Raw genomic sequence first — 17963 nt, forward strand, 5'->3', positions numbered from 1 at the left:
ACAATGCATTTTAACTCATTTCATCTCATCTAATCATTATAATTTTTTTCTATTTTTATATAATAAATAAATCAACTTTTTCAAATATTAAAACAAAAATATTTAATCCAACTTTTATATCACCTTATCTTAATACCCATTGCAGATCGAGTAAGGCTCCACTTAATTATATTTACATCATTTTTACACTTTATGGTAGGAGTTCCAGTCAAGGGTGTAAGATATCTGTGGAAGCTAGAGGTGCTTCTGATTTTGGATTCCTTTTATAGGTCATATCATTACCAGTATGACTCCATTTTTACTCTTACTAGTGCGTCCGCCATCCCATAGGATTGGGCACAAGGTACGAAACAATTTTATAAATATTAAAAGCACCCAATAATCAAAACCAAGTACAATCCATCATATACAAGTAAACACAGCATCATCAACCTCAGTTTTTACAAATATGGTGATGACCTTAACCGGGCACGGCAAGAATTATAATGAACCAATAATCACAATGATTTGTACTGCTCAATCAAATGAGAAGCATGGAGACGTGACGTAGGGGTGATTGTGCATCCCAGATTTTGCAAATAAGAGATCTGCCATTGACAACGTAACAAAAGAACGATGAATTTCATGGCCATAGACAATCACAGGACGATATATGTAATTAGGCTAGGAATTTTACAGCCTTACGGTCCTAGCCTAAACTTACAGCCTTAAGATCATCTCATCTTATCCCCCATTTCAAATTTTCTTATAATTTTAAATTTTCTTCCGAAATATCATTCAAACACAAATATTTGACAATTTTAAATTAATTTTTTTATCTAATGATTACAACTTTTCTAAACAAAACACAAAAAATAATATAACTTTTTCAAATTTCAAAAAATAAATATTATATTTTAACAATATTTTAATTCAACTTTCTCTCTATTTTCACAAAACTCAATAAAACATCTTAACTCAAATTATGTCATTACTATTCACAAATCATTTCACTACTTAGAATTCTCATCTCATCTTATTATCCAAACATCCCATAAATCTTGATTATTTCAATCTTTTGCACAACTTAAAAATAAGAAAAAATTAGATACTGATACCTGTTTACATGTTGGTGCGGACGTACCCATCGACTTCTCAATCCTTAGTTTTTGGAAGTGCTCCTGAAAGGGGAATATATATATATATTTCATTGATTGATAACGACGACAGGTACATATTGGATTTTAGTACAAGATGGTTTATCTGTAACACACCTCAAGTTACTTAGGAATAAAATATATTGAAATTACTCACTTCGATGGGAGCACCTCCATAGAAAGAAAATGAAGAAGAAGAAAAGTAGAATTTTCACTAAGTTTTTGGATCATGAACCCTAGAGCCATTGGCTCGTGCATAAAGGAGATGACCCCTACATGGGCCCAGACTAACACACTAAAAGCATACTAAAAAATGGATCACTTTTTAGAATCTTTTAGCTAAACTATATCAGCCTGAACTAAATCAGATATGATGAGGAGCCCTAAATAGGCAGTCTATCCTGTAGAAAATATGCCAAAAGATTCTGGATCACTTTTTAGAATCATTGACTAAATAAGAAAGTTAATTGAGTGAGAAAAAGGAAAAAAAAAACAAAACCAAACAAAAAAAAGTGACTTTGCAGCCAAAGGTGGAGAATACAGCATATTATAAATGAAATATCAAACCTGCTTTTCCCTCATTAAATGGGCACGTTTATCAGCAGGGATTTGCTCCCATCTCAAAACCTAATGAAAAAAGAACCAAGCCTACATATATTAACAATATATAAAACTTTAACAAGAAGTGCAATCAAAGCATTCTTTTTCAGTTCAACAAGTAGCTGCAATGAATAGTGAAGCATTGTATATGTTGAAGCCTCCCATTATTATCCTAAATTATAGACCACAGCATACTTCTGAGAACCAGCAAATATACTTACATATTCTGCATATTGAAATGCTTCATCACAGCTCAGGCACAATTTCAGCGCACTCAAAACATCCTGACATATACATACATATATATATTTAATAAGTAACAAGAACTACCAAAGGTGCAATCCAAGTACACATGATGTATATAAGAAAAACACCTATCTAAAAATGTTCTAACAAAGAAAACAGGATGAAAATACTTAGGAAAAAGCTACCCCCTCCGCTCCAACATCCCGCTCCCAGCTCCCGCTTGATGTGGCTATCACATGGAATAAGTAAAAAAATTAAAAACCAAATAACACTTTCGATTTCCTCTCTTGTTGAATAAAGTAAAGTTCTGTGGTCGTTCGTCTTCTTCAAGCGGGAACCGAAAACTAGATCTACTTCTTCAAGCAAAAATTGAGCCCTTGTAAAATCCATTGTTGTTGAATAAAGTTGTGGTCGTTAGTTTTCTCAAGCAAAAATCGAAAACCGACGATGCCCAATCTGTGGTCGTTCGTCTTCTTCAAGCAAAAACCAAAAATAGAGCCACCCTTTCCTTCGTCTTCTTGTATATCTCCAAGTCCTTACCTTTATGTCTTGGTTTTTCCAATCAAAAGTCGAGCTTCCCAAAGGAGGTGATTCTGCTATGATTTTTGTGTAAATTTCCAGTTTTCACATTAATAAACGTGGATTGCTTAAAGAAAACTTTTATGTACTAGCTCTGTTGCCTACCCACACAAGGGATTCTTCATTAAAGGTCCCAACCAACACAGTTCTAAAATCAATCAAGCTCTTAGCAAAAAAATAAATTTTCCTCTGGGATTCAGTTGACCTGTAACATTCTAATTCACAAATAGACGCCTGGTAATTTCACACTTCTGTTTTTTGGTACAAAAGATAGAAATGCAAATCAATAAAAAAACCCACACAAACTCGCCTCTCCTTTGCCACGCGGAAATGAAGGGCTGTCAATGCTACTAGTGCACAAAGGTTTTTGGATTCTGGATGATGGAGGACAGATAGAACGCCGGAAATGGAATCCTTTGCCGCGCGGACTCAATGTCGAGGTTGGAGTTAGCAGAGATGCAGATTCTGAAATGAACAGGATCTCCTTTTCTTTTTCTTTTTAAAAAAAAAAAAAAATTAAAATAAACAATTGGCTGCCACATAGAATGCCACGTCAAGCGGGAACTTAAAACGGGAGGAATGAGCGGGGGCTGTAGAACTACCCAAATACTTAATAAACTCTTAACTGAATTCTACCCTGATAGAACTTAATAATCGACATAAATATATGAAAAGAATACTCTCATAGAACTTAAACATAAAAAATGTCAACATTGCAGCAGAATAAGGCCTAGAGTTAGTCATGACTTTTAGTGGTTCCTAATTAAAGCTTTAGTTTCCAAATCATGCTGCACATAAAAAACATGCCACAGCATTAAAGTCAATTCAGTCACTCCAAAGGACAGCACAAAAGATAAAGAGCAAAATGAAATTTCTTGGAAAACATTAGGACCAATTTGACAGCGAAGTTTTCCAGCCACGAACATAATTGCGTATTTTTTCAAAGAAGAAATATTTACTTCAGCCAAACTCAATTATACATTGCAAATATGCCAATTTATTGCTTAAGTATAAACATGATGTACTTAAATAGGCTTCTCTAGCCCTGCTCTTCAATTGTTCATCCGTAAAATGGCCTATAGCAAACACTTTGTATAGTTTCATAACCTAAAACAAATAAAAACATTGCAAGATTTAGACATTTCAGTTATCTCCTTAAATACAGTGTTCAGTCCTATGCTACTAGAAAATAATTTTAGAGAAAATGCGGTTAGCATAGCTAGGGTTGAGCCATTCAGGTAAGTAAAGAAATTGTAGCGCTATATTTTCCCAAGAATGGTATGTGTAAACTAAAAGTGCAGAACGCAATGCAAGATTCTTATTGCATAGAAGGGGAGCATAGTAAAGAGCAGACAAATAATAACTTGTATTAAAATATAATTGGGCAGCTGAGAAAAAATATAATCAGAGAAACTATATGACCTTGTGTTTGTTTTTCTTGGCTCTTAGGCGTTCATCAATTACAAAGCCCACCTATAAATACCACAAAGTGACATAAGTCAGTAGTCACACTTCCATTTTGTTTGCATTTCAATGATCACTGACTGAAATTATGAATTTTAGAAGTGCCAAGCACATGCTCGTTTCCTAGCTAACTAATACAAGCATTATCAACCACTTATATTAAAACTAGAACAATAAATCAAACTAGTGTGTTGAATTCGGATGGGAAGAAATAATAGAAATGTAGAAGACCATGAGTGGATGATGAAAGGGATTAAAACTTTCCTCTTTCAATACTCTACTTCTTTGGACAGCTGTTATAGATTTTAATAGACTGAGGGCTCGTTTGGACACTTGGGGGATGCTTGGGTAATGAAATGAGAATTATGTGAATAGTAGTAAAATGATTTGTGAATAATAGTAAAATGGTTGGAGTTAAGATATTTTATTGGGTTTTGGGAAATGAGGAAGAAAAAGTAGAATAAAAATATTATAAAGTTAAAAATTTGTTTGAATATTATTTTTTAATATTATTTTTGTTTTGAAATTTAAAAATGTTGTATTATCTTTTGTGTTTTGTTTGGGAGTATGAGAAAGTTGTAATAATTAGATAATGATTAGATGAAAAAGTTGAAGGTTTGAAATTGAAAAGTGTTTGAGTTTTCATGAGTTCCTTGCATCTTTTTTTTTTTTTTTTAAATTTCTGATTAGGTGTTCCTCTTGTATGTGTCTTGTGTACTTGGGCTATGCATTTTATGCTTTTTAGTAAATTATTTGGTTACTTGCAAAAAAAGTAACACTAGAACAAAAAATAAGCAGAAGTCAACATTATACCCAAAATTCATCTACTTATCAGTATTATGCATAAGACTCCTTACTCCTATAAATATAGATACTTTTACAAATCAGACCATATCTCTTCTAATTTGCAGTGACAACCAATCTCTACAAATTTATAAATTTAACTCAAAGTCAAGAACATCTTCATCTGGAACAACAATACCATCATCATATACCTTCAGCATTAGTATCAAACATCCTATGTTACCTTAACCACCATCAAAACTACTTGATTCCATGCATATCAATTTTCCTAACTACATCGCTGAAACCTGTTAATAACATGCCAATCTAAAGCACTTATATAATTATGTTATTTAAATGAATTAATATGCAATGATAGAGAAAAAGATGTAAATAAATGGTCAAGTTTCTTCCTATATTGAGCATGTTATTAAGAGCATGTTATCTAACCTACCTACGTACTTCTTTTCATTATTCCCAATCCCAGCTGCTGTGGCTAATAGGATGGAAAGAAGTTTCCGTACTTTCTTGTGGGGCGGATTGGGGGATGAGAAAAAATTACACTTGATTAAATGGGACAAGATTGGCACTCCTCTAGCTTGTGGAGGTCTGTGGATTAGAAAGCTAAGTATTTTCAATATGACCTTACTTGGGAAATGGTTGTGGCAGTACCATCAAGAAAGCGAGGCTTAATGGAGGACCGTGGTTGATGCCAAATTTGGAAGTACTTGGGGAGGCTGGATTTCTAATGAAAGGCGAGGATCGTATGGTGTGGGTGTATGGAAATTTATTAGGAAGGGCTGGGAGGATTTCATTCGTAATTTTAGATTTGTGGTGGGGCGTGGAAATAGAGTTAGATTGTCGGTTGATGTTTGGTGTGGTGATGCTGCTTTAAAGGAGGTTTTTCCTTCTCTTTTCAGAATTGCATTGCATAAGATAGCCTCTATTGCTGATTACATGGACTCTTTGAATGGCCTGCTGCAGTGGAATATGTCATTTACCAGAGTAGTTCAAGATTGGAAAGTGGGAGACATTTCTGATTTCTACAACACCTTGTATACACTGAATTTGGAACATGGCGTGGAGGACTAACTGCTGTGGACAAGACATTCTCAATTAGTTCTTTATATAAGGCTATGTATACCCACTCTTCTCAGAATTTCCCTTGGAAGCGCATTTGGAAGAGCAAAGTGCCCCTAAAAATTGCTTTCTTTGGTTGGCTGGCCCCTCATGGTAAACTTCTGACCATAGACAAGTTGAGGAAGCGTGGTTTCTTCATAATGGATTGGTGCTTCATGTGCAAAAGGAATGACGAATCAACGGACCATCTTCTTCTCCACTACGATGTGGCAAAGGCTCTGTGGGATGAAGTCTTCTCAAGGCTGGACATTGCTTGGGTGATGCCCAAAAAGGTGGTGAACCTATTGGCTTATTGGAGCGAAACACGGGGAAATTGTCAAGTAGTGGATGTTTGGAAGATCGTGCCCTTATGTTTTATGTGGTGTATATGGAATGAGAGGAATGGAAGATGTTTTGAAAATAGTGAACATTCATTGGAGGGGATTAGAGACTCATTTTTCCAAACTGTGTTACTTTGGACTAAGACTATCTTATTAGATGGGGGTAATTTTAGTGACTTGTATGCGTCTTTTTTTTTGTTCGTAGACTATAATTAGGCATTTCTCTCTTGTATACCACCTGTATACTCGGGCTATGCCTAATTTTGAAGATCAATAAACTTTATTAATTATTAAAAAAAAAAAAAAGGAATATTTGGACACAAAATGACAAAAAGAATGACTGAATTTTTTGATCTAGACATATATTTTACTTCAGATACCATATAAAACAAAATTTACTACACTACCCAGTACTTGCAAAACAAAATTTGAGAAACAAGAAGTCAGTCACCTTGTCAAGCAACCTCTTGGGATTCTGAAATGCTTGCTTCTTGGCCCATTGATGGAATAAGTGGGAAATAACTGATCTGTCCTCCACACTGAATCTGAAACGGTAACAACAAATCAAGTTCAGTTACAACATACTTTTTTTTTATTGGCACTGGGTGTCTGAGAACAAAGCCTCGACTAATCCCAGGAATACACAGGCCCTCAGCAAGGAGTATCCTGAAAGTGCACTTCGGATAATTCAAGAGAAAGTTCCCCCAGTCCGATGGCCCCTAGAAATTATTTGCACCTTAGAGGATTTGAAAACTTTAAAACAATGTTAAATAACCCATCATAAATGGTAGGAGAACCTTCTTAAGAAACTGCTTCCATTGCTTGCCTCAACTGTTTCATTTAAATCCTCATGAAGACAAGTATTTAGCAAATCATTTGGCACCATGTCCACTTCAGAAACTTCCTTTTCTCTTGGCATATTAACAGAAAATCGTGTGGTTCCATTTGGAATGTGTTCCTGTTTTGTTTGTAAATCTTGCACTCCGAGTTCAGCCTGGGTGAACAAGCCATCCATTAAGAACAATGCAAAGAAAATACCACTGCAGTTGATTCATATATGATGTGAATAGCCAATGTGAACAAACCAAATTCCAAAGTGTTTCTACTTATATCTAGGATTCAATAAATAAATAAGTTACATGGTTCAGTATAAGAAAATTTTGCTTAATCATATGACATCATAATTAACAGCCAATCATCCATCTCAACACAAACACATGTTCCCAGATCAACTTATTTTGAAACAATATAAATGAAATGCCGGAAGACATCATAACCATGAAATTCTTTATATGGTAATACTTATTGAGGTGAAAACCTTTCTATTATTGCTACCAAAACAGTAACTTACGAGCAGGATCAGCATGACAAACCTGAACCTCACAAAGATGATCTGGAATTTCTTTGAGAAATCTTGATGGTTGAATCATCTAAAAAAAGAAGACTTTATTACTCAAATGCAAAACAATATTAACATACTAAAAATCATAAGAAACACATACCAATATTTTCAACATTAAATATGACTACGAGTTAAATTTTTCTTCCAGCAAGTTTCAAAATTTTACCAATTACCGACTTAAAGAAATAATCATTCTTTGAAATGGTATAAAGTCAGCTTCTTGAAATTTTAAAAACTAGCGAGTAGTAAGTTCCAGAAATGTTGAAAATTTGAGGATCAACTCTATAGATGTTTCATGCCAAAAACCTGCCAATTGGAATTCATCATAACATAGAGGATGAAGAGTTTTTTCCGAGCACGAGTCATTGCAACGTATAATAGCCGCCTTTCCTCCTAAAAATACAAAAAACAAGCATACTTGACTACCCCACTAAAAAAATATACATAAAAGAAAAAAACAAATCAATATTGCAAGAACAAATTTACCTCAATTGAGGTGCCATTTTCCTTTGCCATACCATTAAATTCATGCAACAAAGGAATTTCTGATTCATTTGCCTGCGCTATTGGTTTGAGCATTAATGCAAGGGGAAATGGCTTCAACTATATTATAATATCTTCATGGGTTAGGAAGGAAAAATGACCAGTCACAATAAGATAAATCATGATGTACAAGGAACCATTTGTTAAAAGAAGCATGTCAAACAAGCTAGTAAATCAATGAAGTCAAGTACCTTAACTATGAAAACAACATCCCATTCTAAGCCTTTTGACTACACAAGAAAGAAGAGATGGATTAAAAAAAGGTTGAGCCAAGGATATTGTCAAACTCCACAATAAGACCAACAGAACAGTACTAGCAAATAAGAATAGACCTGATGAATGGTAGTCAATGTGATAGAACTTTTATTATCTTGTCTCCGGGATTGAAAATTTTCTTGCTCACGCTCGGATATGAACTCAATAAAAGCTTTGAGCACACTAAGACAACCTTTCTCTTTTGATACAATTTTGCTATCCCCTTCTACAGCAACAAATTTAGTTGATATAAATTCAGAGACATCATCCAGTAAGTAATGAAGAACCTGCAGGGACATGTGACCAAATTCCAACTGCATATATGAACAACATTAACTGAGGACAAATTAATTTGAAACTTCAAGATGAAAACTCCATACTTACCGATCTTATGTCATTGTCTTCATTCAGCAATTTCCCCCCATCAACATCAATAATTGCTCGTTGCTCAAGCAGGTATTTCTTAAAAATGAAGGCATGACAAAGAGATAAAACATTGATGCAAATACAGTGTCAAAACAATGGTATCAAATGTTTGAATATAAAAGGCATGCCTATTGTTAAAAGTTTCATTCAGATGCTAAGTACCACTCATAAAAAGAACAAGAATGGTAGAAAGTAATTCGTTGAAGCTCAAAACAAGATTACTCAGCAAACATTTTTTTTTTATAAGTAAGAAGATTACTCAGCAAACATATTCATGTAAATAGAATACGCATAACATTCTCCACATTAAAATAGAACTGTTTTTTGTAAACACATCAAAATATAATAGTTGCTGCTAACATTAAATATCTAAGGGTAAGAAAAAAGTGAAAGATGGTAAAAGATGCTATAATGCCAGGAATAAAAGAAAAGCGGATAAGGAAGACCAAGAAAATTTGACCTCCACATCCTTTATTAAAAAATCAGCTCATAAAATCCAATATAAGGGACGACCACTGGTAACAACCAATTTGAAGGTTAGATACTTTTATGGGAAAAGCAAATGTACTTTAAAGTAACACATAAAAATGAAAAAAAAATAACACATAATATAACAAATAAAATGTTTCTACTTCATAGAAAAATGGGTTAAAGACTTAAAAGGAGGACAAACCTGGGGTACCATGTTCGCTACTGAGGTTACAACAGCTGAAATTGATTGTTCCTGTAAGCATTGATATGCGGCGTTAATTTACTTGAAATTAAGTAAAACAAATTGACTGCTAGAATGGAACTATACCGATAACAGGCCAGATTACACCATTATAAAGCGAAAAATATCGCAAGCATCAAACCTTATCTTTAAAGAAGGAGATGGATCCTTCTTGATTCTTTACAAATTAAGGAAAGAAAAAGTAAAGGAGAAAAAAACTTGGAAAATTTAAGAACTGTCTATTAACTGCACAAGATTGAAATAATATGATAGTTAAACAACTATTGGATTAGAATTAACTAAAAAATTAGTTTATTTCATTTATTGCCACCAAATAAAAAACACAACTCATAACTGATAATAAAAATCAAGTCAAGGATTCTGCAGTGAAGCCAAGTCTATTTACCCTGTGAACAAGTTTTGATAACATCTCAAGTGTTGACAACACCTTGCGCCCTTGGGTAAGCTGACTCCTATAATCAATTGCACTCATATTTCAGGATATATAAAGAGGATGTACATGGTATATAGTCATACAACATAGACACAAAAAGCTGATACACGTGTTTATGAGAGAGAGAAAGAGAGATCCTGCAGTTTAAGAGAGTTGTGGAACTTCCGGATTAACTACCATGCTTCTCAAAAGAGGCACACTGCTATAGTAACATTCTGGTGCATGCAACAAGTGGCATAGAAATTTCTTCAAATCCTGGAAACCTAGAGTAAAAGTTCAAATCCGGGAAGATTTAGGGCCCGTTTGGACACAGAGATAAGACACAAAATTATCAAAACTTCTCATAATTTCATTCCCAAACATCACTCAAACACCAAACACTTTTCAATTTCAAATCTACAGTTTTTTCATCTAATCATTACCCAATCATTATCCAAACACAAAAACCAGTACAACTTTTACAAAACTTTCAAAACAAAACACAAAAACCAATACAATGTCTACAAAACTTGAAAACAAAACACAAAAATTAATACAACTTCTACAAACTTCAAAACAAAAATAATATTCAAAAATAATATTCAAACAATTTTTTAACTTTATAATATTTTTATTCAACTTTTTTTCTCTCCTTTTTCAATACCCAATAAAATAGGAAAATGCTACTTTCCCCCCTCCAAGTGGCCCCCACTTTATCCCAAGTGCAAAAGTGTGTTTTTTTTTTTTTGGAAAATGCTAGTTCCCCAACCCAAAAAAAAAAAAAGTGTCCCCCACTTTGAAGTGTGTTTCTTTTTTTGTTTTAATGTTTACAAAAAAAAAATTGCACTAAGGGGCAAAGTGGGGGCAGAGTGGCACCACCTAATAAAATATCTTAATTCAAACTATTTTACTATTATTCACAAAATTTTGAGATACTCCAAGTGTCCAAACGAGCCCTTATTAATTTTAATATCATCACAAGCAAGGAAAACGACCTTATACATCAAAATGGACTAGCAATGGGCAAGGATTTTTAGGTTTGGATCAGGCCATTCACCTCCCTTGCCCACTGTTATTGTAAATGCCAATTTCCATAAACGGTAACCATATTCAACTATATAGAAATTCTAATAGTGAATCTTCAAGCAGCAGACAGCATCAATGACGCTTATAATAATCTGCACACACACATCCATAATAAAAACAATGAGCTACCATCTCAGGTAAGAAAATTGAGAGAAATTTGTTTAACATAACCTCTTGAAGGTACCAGAAATCTTTGCACTGAAAATGTCAGAGGCAGCTGATATAAAGCTGCACTTTCTAATAGTTGATATTTTGTCAATATGGTCGATTACCTGCAGGAAAGAGACAAGACTCGGATATTTCAGCCCCATGGACAACGAACACATCTACGACAAAAAAGAAAGACAAATAGCATGCATACTGCACACACAGTCACAAGAGTTAAGAGAAAATATAATGTATAATATTTAAAACGAAATAATATCCACTCATGGATGATAAAACAAAACATATACCCTCTTCTTTTCCTCTTTCTCAAAAGGAAGTAAAGCCTTGAAGACCCGACGATATGGGCCATCATCACATGCGGGCAACGTTGTTCTAAGCATAGAAATAATGGCTCTGACTACCTATCACAAGACGAGCTAAATCAACAACCAATTTACAATAGTAAATCTTTTGGCCCGCATGTCAGAACAATGATGAGATAATGGTAATGATTTCTACAAATCAGATAAATAAAAGGACACGAGCATATGGAACATAATCATTAGCACCTAAAAAGGCAGGAAAGCTGTACAAAGAGACCAAGAATTAGGTCCCACATGCACTCAAATGCACAGGTGTTTAAAACTCAAAGTAAACAAACCAGAGGCTTGTTTCCTAGAAAAAATAACAAAAGTAAATCACATTATAGAGTTCCCATAAAACGCAAGTCGATATTTTCAGTCAAACATTAACAAGAAACAGTCAGTGTCAAGTATTCACACATGCACACAAACTTTTGCATATATGTGTCAGTATATATATGTATGTCAAGACTTCTTTCAACTGTACAGGAGCCTAGCTGTAATTTCTAGTCTTAAACCACTCGAGATCACAGCAATATAGTTGATGGTTACCAACAGAAACTAATCACATCCAATCTATAAGTAAAATAACGAACTGATTTCTCAGAGGCCTAAAAATTTATATAACATTTCTTTAAATTTTCAGTGTATGGATAGATCTGCTCTTTTCTTTTTATTAGCGGTAAAAAATTCATAAAAGACAAATCAAAAACCATATAAGAAAATAATTAATCCAGCTTATTCAATATCCTATGAAAGCTAAGAACATATTTTCTACCATCAGATTAAGGAGCCTCCTGGGCAGGGATAGTATCATGGCATCATACAACTATTAGATATCATGCCTTTAAATAGTTGTGCATGTTTTAAGCGCCCTTAAAAATTCAAAATTAGTGCAATACATATTATATGTGGAAGTTTTCTTCATTTTCACATTTTGACAGCTTCCATGGGGGTAATGACAATACCTAAATATAGATCAACATAACAACATGAAAACATTTCTGACAGCGATTTCCAGTACATGCATCGCATCTTTGTAAACCAGGAAGGTATCCATGTGAAAGAAATTAAACTTCTAAATCTTATTTCCCATAACCTAGTCATTATGGAAGCTAAAGAAATTACACGAGGCAAGAATGCCTCCTCAAGACATGTAACGGCACCAAGCATCACACAACAATAGAGATTATATCAATACAATTAACAAACATCATAGTAGAGAAAACACTAGACCCCACATGCATAACATCCTCAGTATAATAAGCCAGAATAAATGATACAGAAGAAAACCTTTGTGAACTAAAAAAATGTCAAAACCTTTTTCCTATAGAATGCGACGCCATGAATATTAAAAGGTATTTTCCTCTCACGGAAAGCCATTTGGAAGACTTTTCCTGATACCTGTAGCATAAAACATTAGAACATAATCAGTCAGTGGATATCAAAATGTTCTGTATCATGAAAACTTTTACCGTGGCAGCTAAGTGTTACCTGCCTCCGGTAAAGGATTGCAATGTTTTCATAAGAGCAGTTTGAAGCAGAACCATTAGAAGCAGTTTCCAAGATTTTGTCAACAACAAATGAACATTGTGCATCTTCAGTGTGACATTCTTTGATAGTTATCTGTGCATTGTGGGCCACATAATTAAACAACCAGCTACAAAATAAATACCAAATTGCATCAAAAATATTTTTCCGATATGATGAATAAAACAAATAAATTACCTTAGATCCAGAAGAATTATCAGTAAGAACGTCTTTTAGCTGGCATCGCTTCCTATTATTCCGTATAAGAGACGAGGCAGCCTCAATGATACACCGTGTGGATCGATAGTTTTTATTAAGTCTGACCTGAATTATAATGGTATAACAAAGTTTAAAAATAATAATCAACCACCGCCTTTAATCTCCTTCTTAAAAATCCAACTCTAGTTTTTTTTATAATTAAAAATATTATATATATATATATCAAAATGAGTAATCAAGTACACTGAATGTATACAAGAGAACACCTTGCCCATAATAGAAAACCCCTAATAACCCAAAAAAGCCGTGAAAAACAACCCAAAATACACCAAGCCCGACCCCGACCCCAACCCCTTCCCGTAGAACTAAAACTCTACCCAAAAAACCCACTCCAACTCTAGTTATACAAACTTTCAGAGATGTCAATATAATCAAGGAATAAGCATGAGTGAAAGGACAAGGCAAACCTCTTTGAAGTTTGGAAAATCTTTGCGATAGGAGTCAAATCCAGAAATGTCAGCTCCATTAAAACTAAAAATGGACTGCAGTAGGACAGGTTTTATTGCACTTTAGAACTAATAAGAAATAAAGAAATGAAATCAATTAGCAAACAAACAACAAACCAGAACAGAAGTAACACATAACAAAAACTTCAGTTGTAAAAGAAATAGCAAGCACACCTGATCATCATCACCAACAATGGTTATGCGGTTATGAGATGCAAGAAGCTGTAGAAGATTGTATTGCATGGAACTCGTATCTTGAAACTCATCTATTACAATGGCTTTCCAGGAGTTCTGACACTCCTTGAAAACTTATGATTGGAAAAAAAGAGCAAGCCATCGTCAAAACATAAGTAACTTCTGATGTTGCAGACGTTGGTTAAATTTAGTTCAGATAATATCAACCTTGGGGAAAATTGGCAAGCAGCTTTACAGAGCAGCTGATAAGGTCATGGTAATCTAGAGCATTACAAGACCTTAGAATGTCATTGTAGTTCCCAAGAATTGCAGCCTGAATTGAATCCAGAGCTTAGAATCACAAAACTGTAAGCATAAGTACAAAAAAAACCACAACGGTCATCTGACAGCTTACTCCTATTTCATCACCCATTTCACGGCATTGTTCAGGAGTCTTTCCAGAAGCTTTAGCCTGAAATTGGAGTAAATTAAATGCATAGTAACACCCACTCACGCCCCACACACTCACCCACACACACACACATACACACACACACTATATATATATATAGAGAGAGAGAGAGAGAGCTTCCAGTGGATGTCAATTTTGACCCATTCCCACAGACTTCCTCCTAGCCCTTTTTAGCTGTTTGTTGGCAGTTTTGTTGCAAGATACCTTGGTCAAAAATTGCATATACAAATGTCCAAATGTTGATCTAATTATTAAAAAAATAAATAAAGCAATAAAGGAAAAAGGAACAGCTAGTTACATAAAAACAGAAGAAGCATTTGAACCTCTAAGGGCATTGGGTTTGACAGGATAATTAAATGGAAGGAAAGGAAAAAAGGAGTCAACAAATTTGGCAATAATAATAGCAATCACTGGCTTTATGCTAGATCTATTAGTTGTATAAAAAAAAAAAAACTAGATCTATTAGCATTTAATGCCACGTTTGTTTTCACAACTCCTTTCAACTCATCTTATCTCATCTCATATAAACATTACAACTTTTTCAAATTATCATACAAAATAAAATAAATAATTCAACTTTTTCAAACCTCAAAACAAAAATAATATTAAAAAAATATATTCTAACAATATTTTATTCAACTTTTAACTTTAATTTCAACTCATCTCATCTACAAAAACAAACGAGGCCCAAATTGAAAAACACAGCAACGCCTTACGAATAACATTGATTGAACAACAACCTTAGTCACGAACTTCAGCCATGTCTTTGACTTATCCTTAAAATATTGTGGAGATGTTATACCGCTAGACTCTTCACCAAGTATGCAGGCATTATGGCTTTGTCTACTCTTCTCATTTTCTGATAATCTCAAAGCCTCAATAATTGCTCTTCTTTGTTGCCCATGTCCATATATTAGGAATTCTGGTGTGCGCCCTAACCTATAACATCAGCAACATCTTAGTCCTCAGACAGTCTCAATGACCACATAAAAAGGGGGCAAAAGGGAGGGAAAGAAACAATGGATGCCAAACAAGTTCATGGATTGGCATTTTAGAGTTAAAATAGAAGGACGATTAAAATCATGATGCAAACAAGCCATTATACATCAAAAGCGAGAAATATATATATATGGTACTTGGTGTGAGTCAAACCACACTTTCAATTATGCCTTTTCCCTTTCCTAATTTTTTAAAAACAAAACATATTCGTCCAATGTATATCATTATAGAGTGTTCAATAGAAAAAGATTCTGGTGATGGTGATTATCCATATTCATTTGCATGCTATGTAGCAAAGATTTAATATAGAATATGGCTTTAATGTAGAGAACCTTGGATAACAAAATGGGAGGTTTACTGAGCCAGCTGCTCAATTTTGAATAAATTTCATTTAAGCTAAGAGTGTGCATACTTCTCCGCATGTGATCGACAAAGTTGCAAGGAAAATGAGTGGAACGTGCTGATTGTAAGCTCCTTAGCTGTTGCCTTTCCAGCCACTGCTCCTATGCGATCTCTCATCTCAGAAGCTGCTGCTGTAGTAAAAGTCATTGCCAGAATGTTTGACGGACTAATTCCCTATACGTAGTTTTTAATGCATAAGAAATTAAAGCAAAAGTGGGTAATCAATTCGATTAGAATACTAATTTAGAAGGACAGAGAGAATAGAAAAGAAAAAAAAAAATCCCAAGTTAAGGAGACAAAGCACACAGAAACAGATGTATCAGAGAAGAAAATAGGCTATACCTCATTAATCAGCATTAACACACGCCCAACTATTGTGGAAGTCTGAAATTAAAAGCAAGAAATTCATCTCAAACAATGGAAGAAACATTATGGTATTAGTGAAGGGAAAAATATAATTGTAAGTGATTCTGCACACTAATACGCACACTTATTCATTATGATTAATTAGAAAGTAGATTTTATTGAAAATAGTACTAATTTGAATTTAAAATATAAAGGCAACAACTTTAATACGCAGATTGGTATGTAAACTTGCTTGTATATAGCAAAATTCTTAAGGAAGTATACCAAATATTTCAAGAAAAGCATTGTGCTATGTTGGAGAAAGACAGAGAGATGGGGAGGAACCTTTCCACTTCCTGGACCAGCAACGATCATCAGAGGGATTGAAATATCACTACAAGCTGCTTCTCGTTGCCTGTCATTCAGAGACTGCAAATATTTCCCGCACTCCTCGGGCATGTCCCCAGTCCGTGTAGGCTGAGAAGTATCTGAATCATTTTCTCTAGGGTCCAAACCGCTCCCAGAGACTGGTGTGCCTTCCTTTACAACACCGTCATGTACAGTGGTAGAATCCAAACTGGTGCCCGGATCACAAGTACGATTACTGTTATGCTGCGTACCTGCAAGAATGTCACCACTTGGAACTGACCTTTCAACTTTTGCTGCAAATTTCTGCACGCAGAAACCGTCTATTTCTTCCAAAATGGACTCATCAAATTCATCATCTTGAATGCAATCCATCCTATTTGAACATGCTGGTTGTTCCATAGGAGTTTTACAAGAGTCTAACACGACGTCATTCTCTAGATAAGTAGAAGTTGTCCTTGAATCGGAACTTTGATCAATCGATTCCCTCCTATTGATAGTTAAGCCCCCGGAACATGAACTGCTGCTATTTTCACAACCTGTTGATTTGAACCCCATCACAAGAGAGGGTGACGGTGTGTTTGTTGATATCTCTGCGAGAGGAATTCTGTTGATGCTGTCAACACAAGCCGGAGTTGCAATTCCATTTATATCCCTGATTCAGATATTGAAAAGATCAGCATTATCAGAAATATCGCATTTAATCAATTAATTTTCTCACAATGAACAAACAAGAGAAGATATATCAACTAATAGAATCGCTAATTAACATATGCGTCTTCATCCTGAAACTCCGTAGATCCCTCAGACCCGATGGTTTTGAAGCTTGGGACCTGATAGGATGCCTAGCGCTAACTTCCGGAAACCAACAGGAAATGTGAAAAGAAAAAGAAAGGTTGTCGTAGAAAAGCGTTTACTTATGAGGAGAAGAGAGATGAGGGAAAAGAGCGGTAGCGTCGAGGCGAGGCCGTTTGCGAGCAAGCAGTGCTTTTGCGGCTCTGAAATTCCGAGATATTCTAGCTCTCTGTTCATTGGAGATTTCTCCACAAGACGATTGAGGCACGGTAGGATGAGCATTTTCCTTATACATCAATAAAAGTTTCTCAAAAGCTGAACCCTAGACGGCGGTGGAGTAGGAGGAACTTTCGTTTGGTTTCTTGAATCTTTTCTGTTTTTGTTGCTTTTCCCCCTTCTTGTTAAATTCAAATTAAGAGGGCTTTCGCTGTGAGCAACTTAAATGGGCTTTGGCGATCGAATATTGAAAAAAAAAAAACCTTAAATGGGCTTTGGTTAGGAAAATATATATAGTGGGCTTT

At 34.7% G+C, this 17963-nt stretch overlaps 1 protein-coding gene across 2 annotated transcripts; it reads right to left on the reverse strand.

Moving 5' to 3' along the window:
- Positions 1–315: 315 nt before the first annotated feature.
- LOC108998872 (ATP-dependent DNA helicase SRS2-like protein At4g25120) lies at positions 316–17818 on the reverse strand. 2 transcript variants are annotated; one of them, XM_018975608.2, is made up of 29 exons: positions 17565–17818; positions 16627–17302; positions 16279–16320; positions 15947–16110; positions 15276–15474; positions 14479–14535; positions 14292–14397; positions 14064–14197; positions 13851–13925; positions 13363–13488; positions 13129–13260; positions 12955–13038; positions 11581–11694; positions 11297–11397; positions 10013–10079; positions 9568–9618; positions 8853–8930; positions 8546–8755; positions 8405–8443; positions 8157–8228; positions 7977–8063; positions 7642–7698; positions 7066–7262; positions 6720–6813; positions 3984–4034; positions 1958–2020; positions 1704–1763; positions 1098–1160; positions 316–587 (listed from the first exon to the last, which is right to left on the reverse strand). In XM_018975608.2, the coding sequence occupies exons 1-29, from the start codon at positions 17735–17737 to the stop codon at positions 498–500; spliced, it is 3462 nt and encodes a 1153-aa protein (XP_018831153.1). In that variant the 5' UTR covers positions 17738–17818; the 3' UTR covers positions 316–497. The 2 variants fall into 2 exon arrangements, with proteins under 2 accessions (XP_018831153.1, XP_018831152.1); XM_018975607.2 differs by having other exon boundaries at positions 8157–8273.
- Positions 17819–17963: the final 145 nt, after the last annotated feature.

This window comes from Juglans regia, chromosome 11 (genome assembly GCF_001411555.2).
Source record: "Juglans regia cultivar Chandler chromosome 11, Walnut 2.0, whole genome shotgun sequence".
Taxonomy (NCBI): Eukaryota; Viridiplantae; Streptophyta; class Magnoliopsida; order Fagales; family Juglandaceae; genus Juglans; species Juglans regia.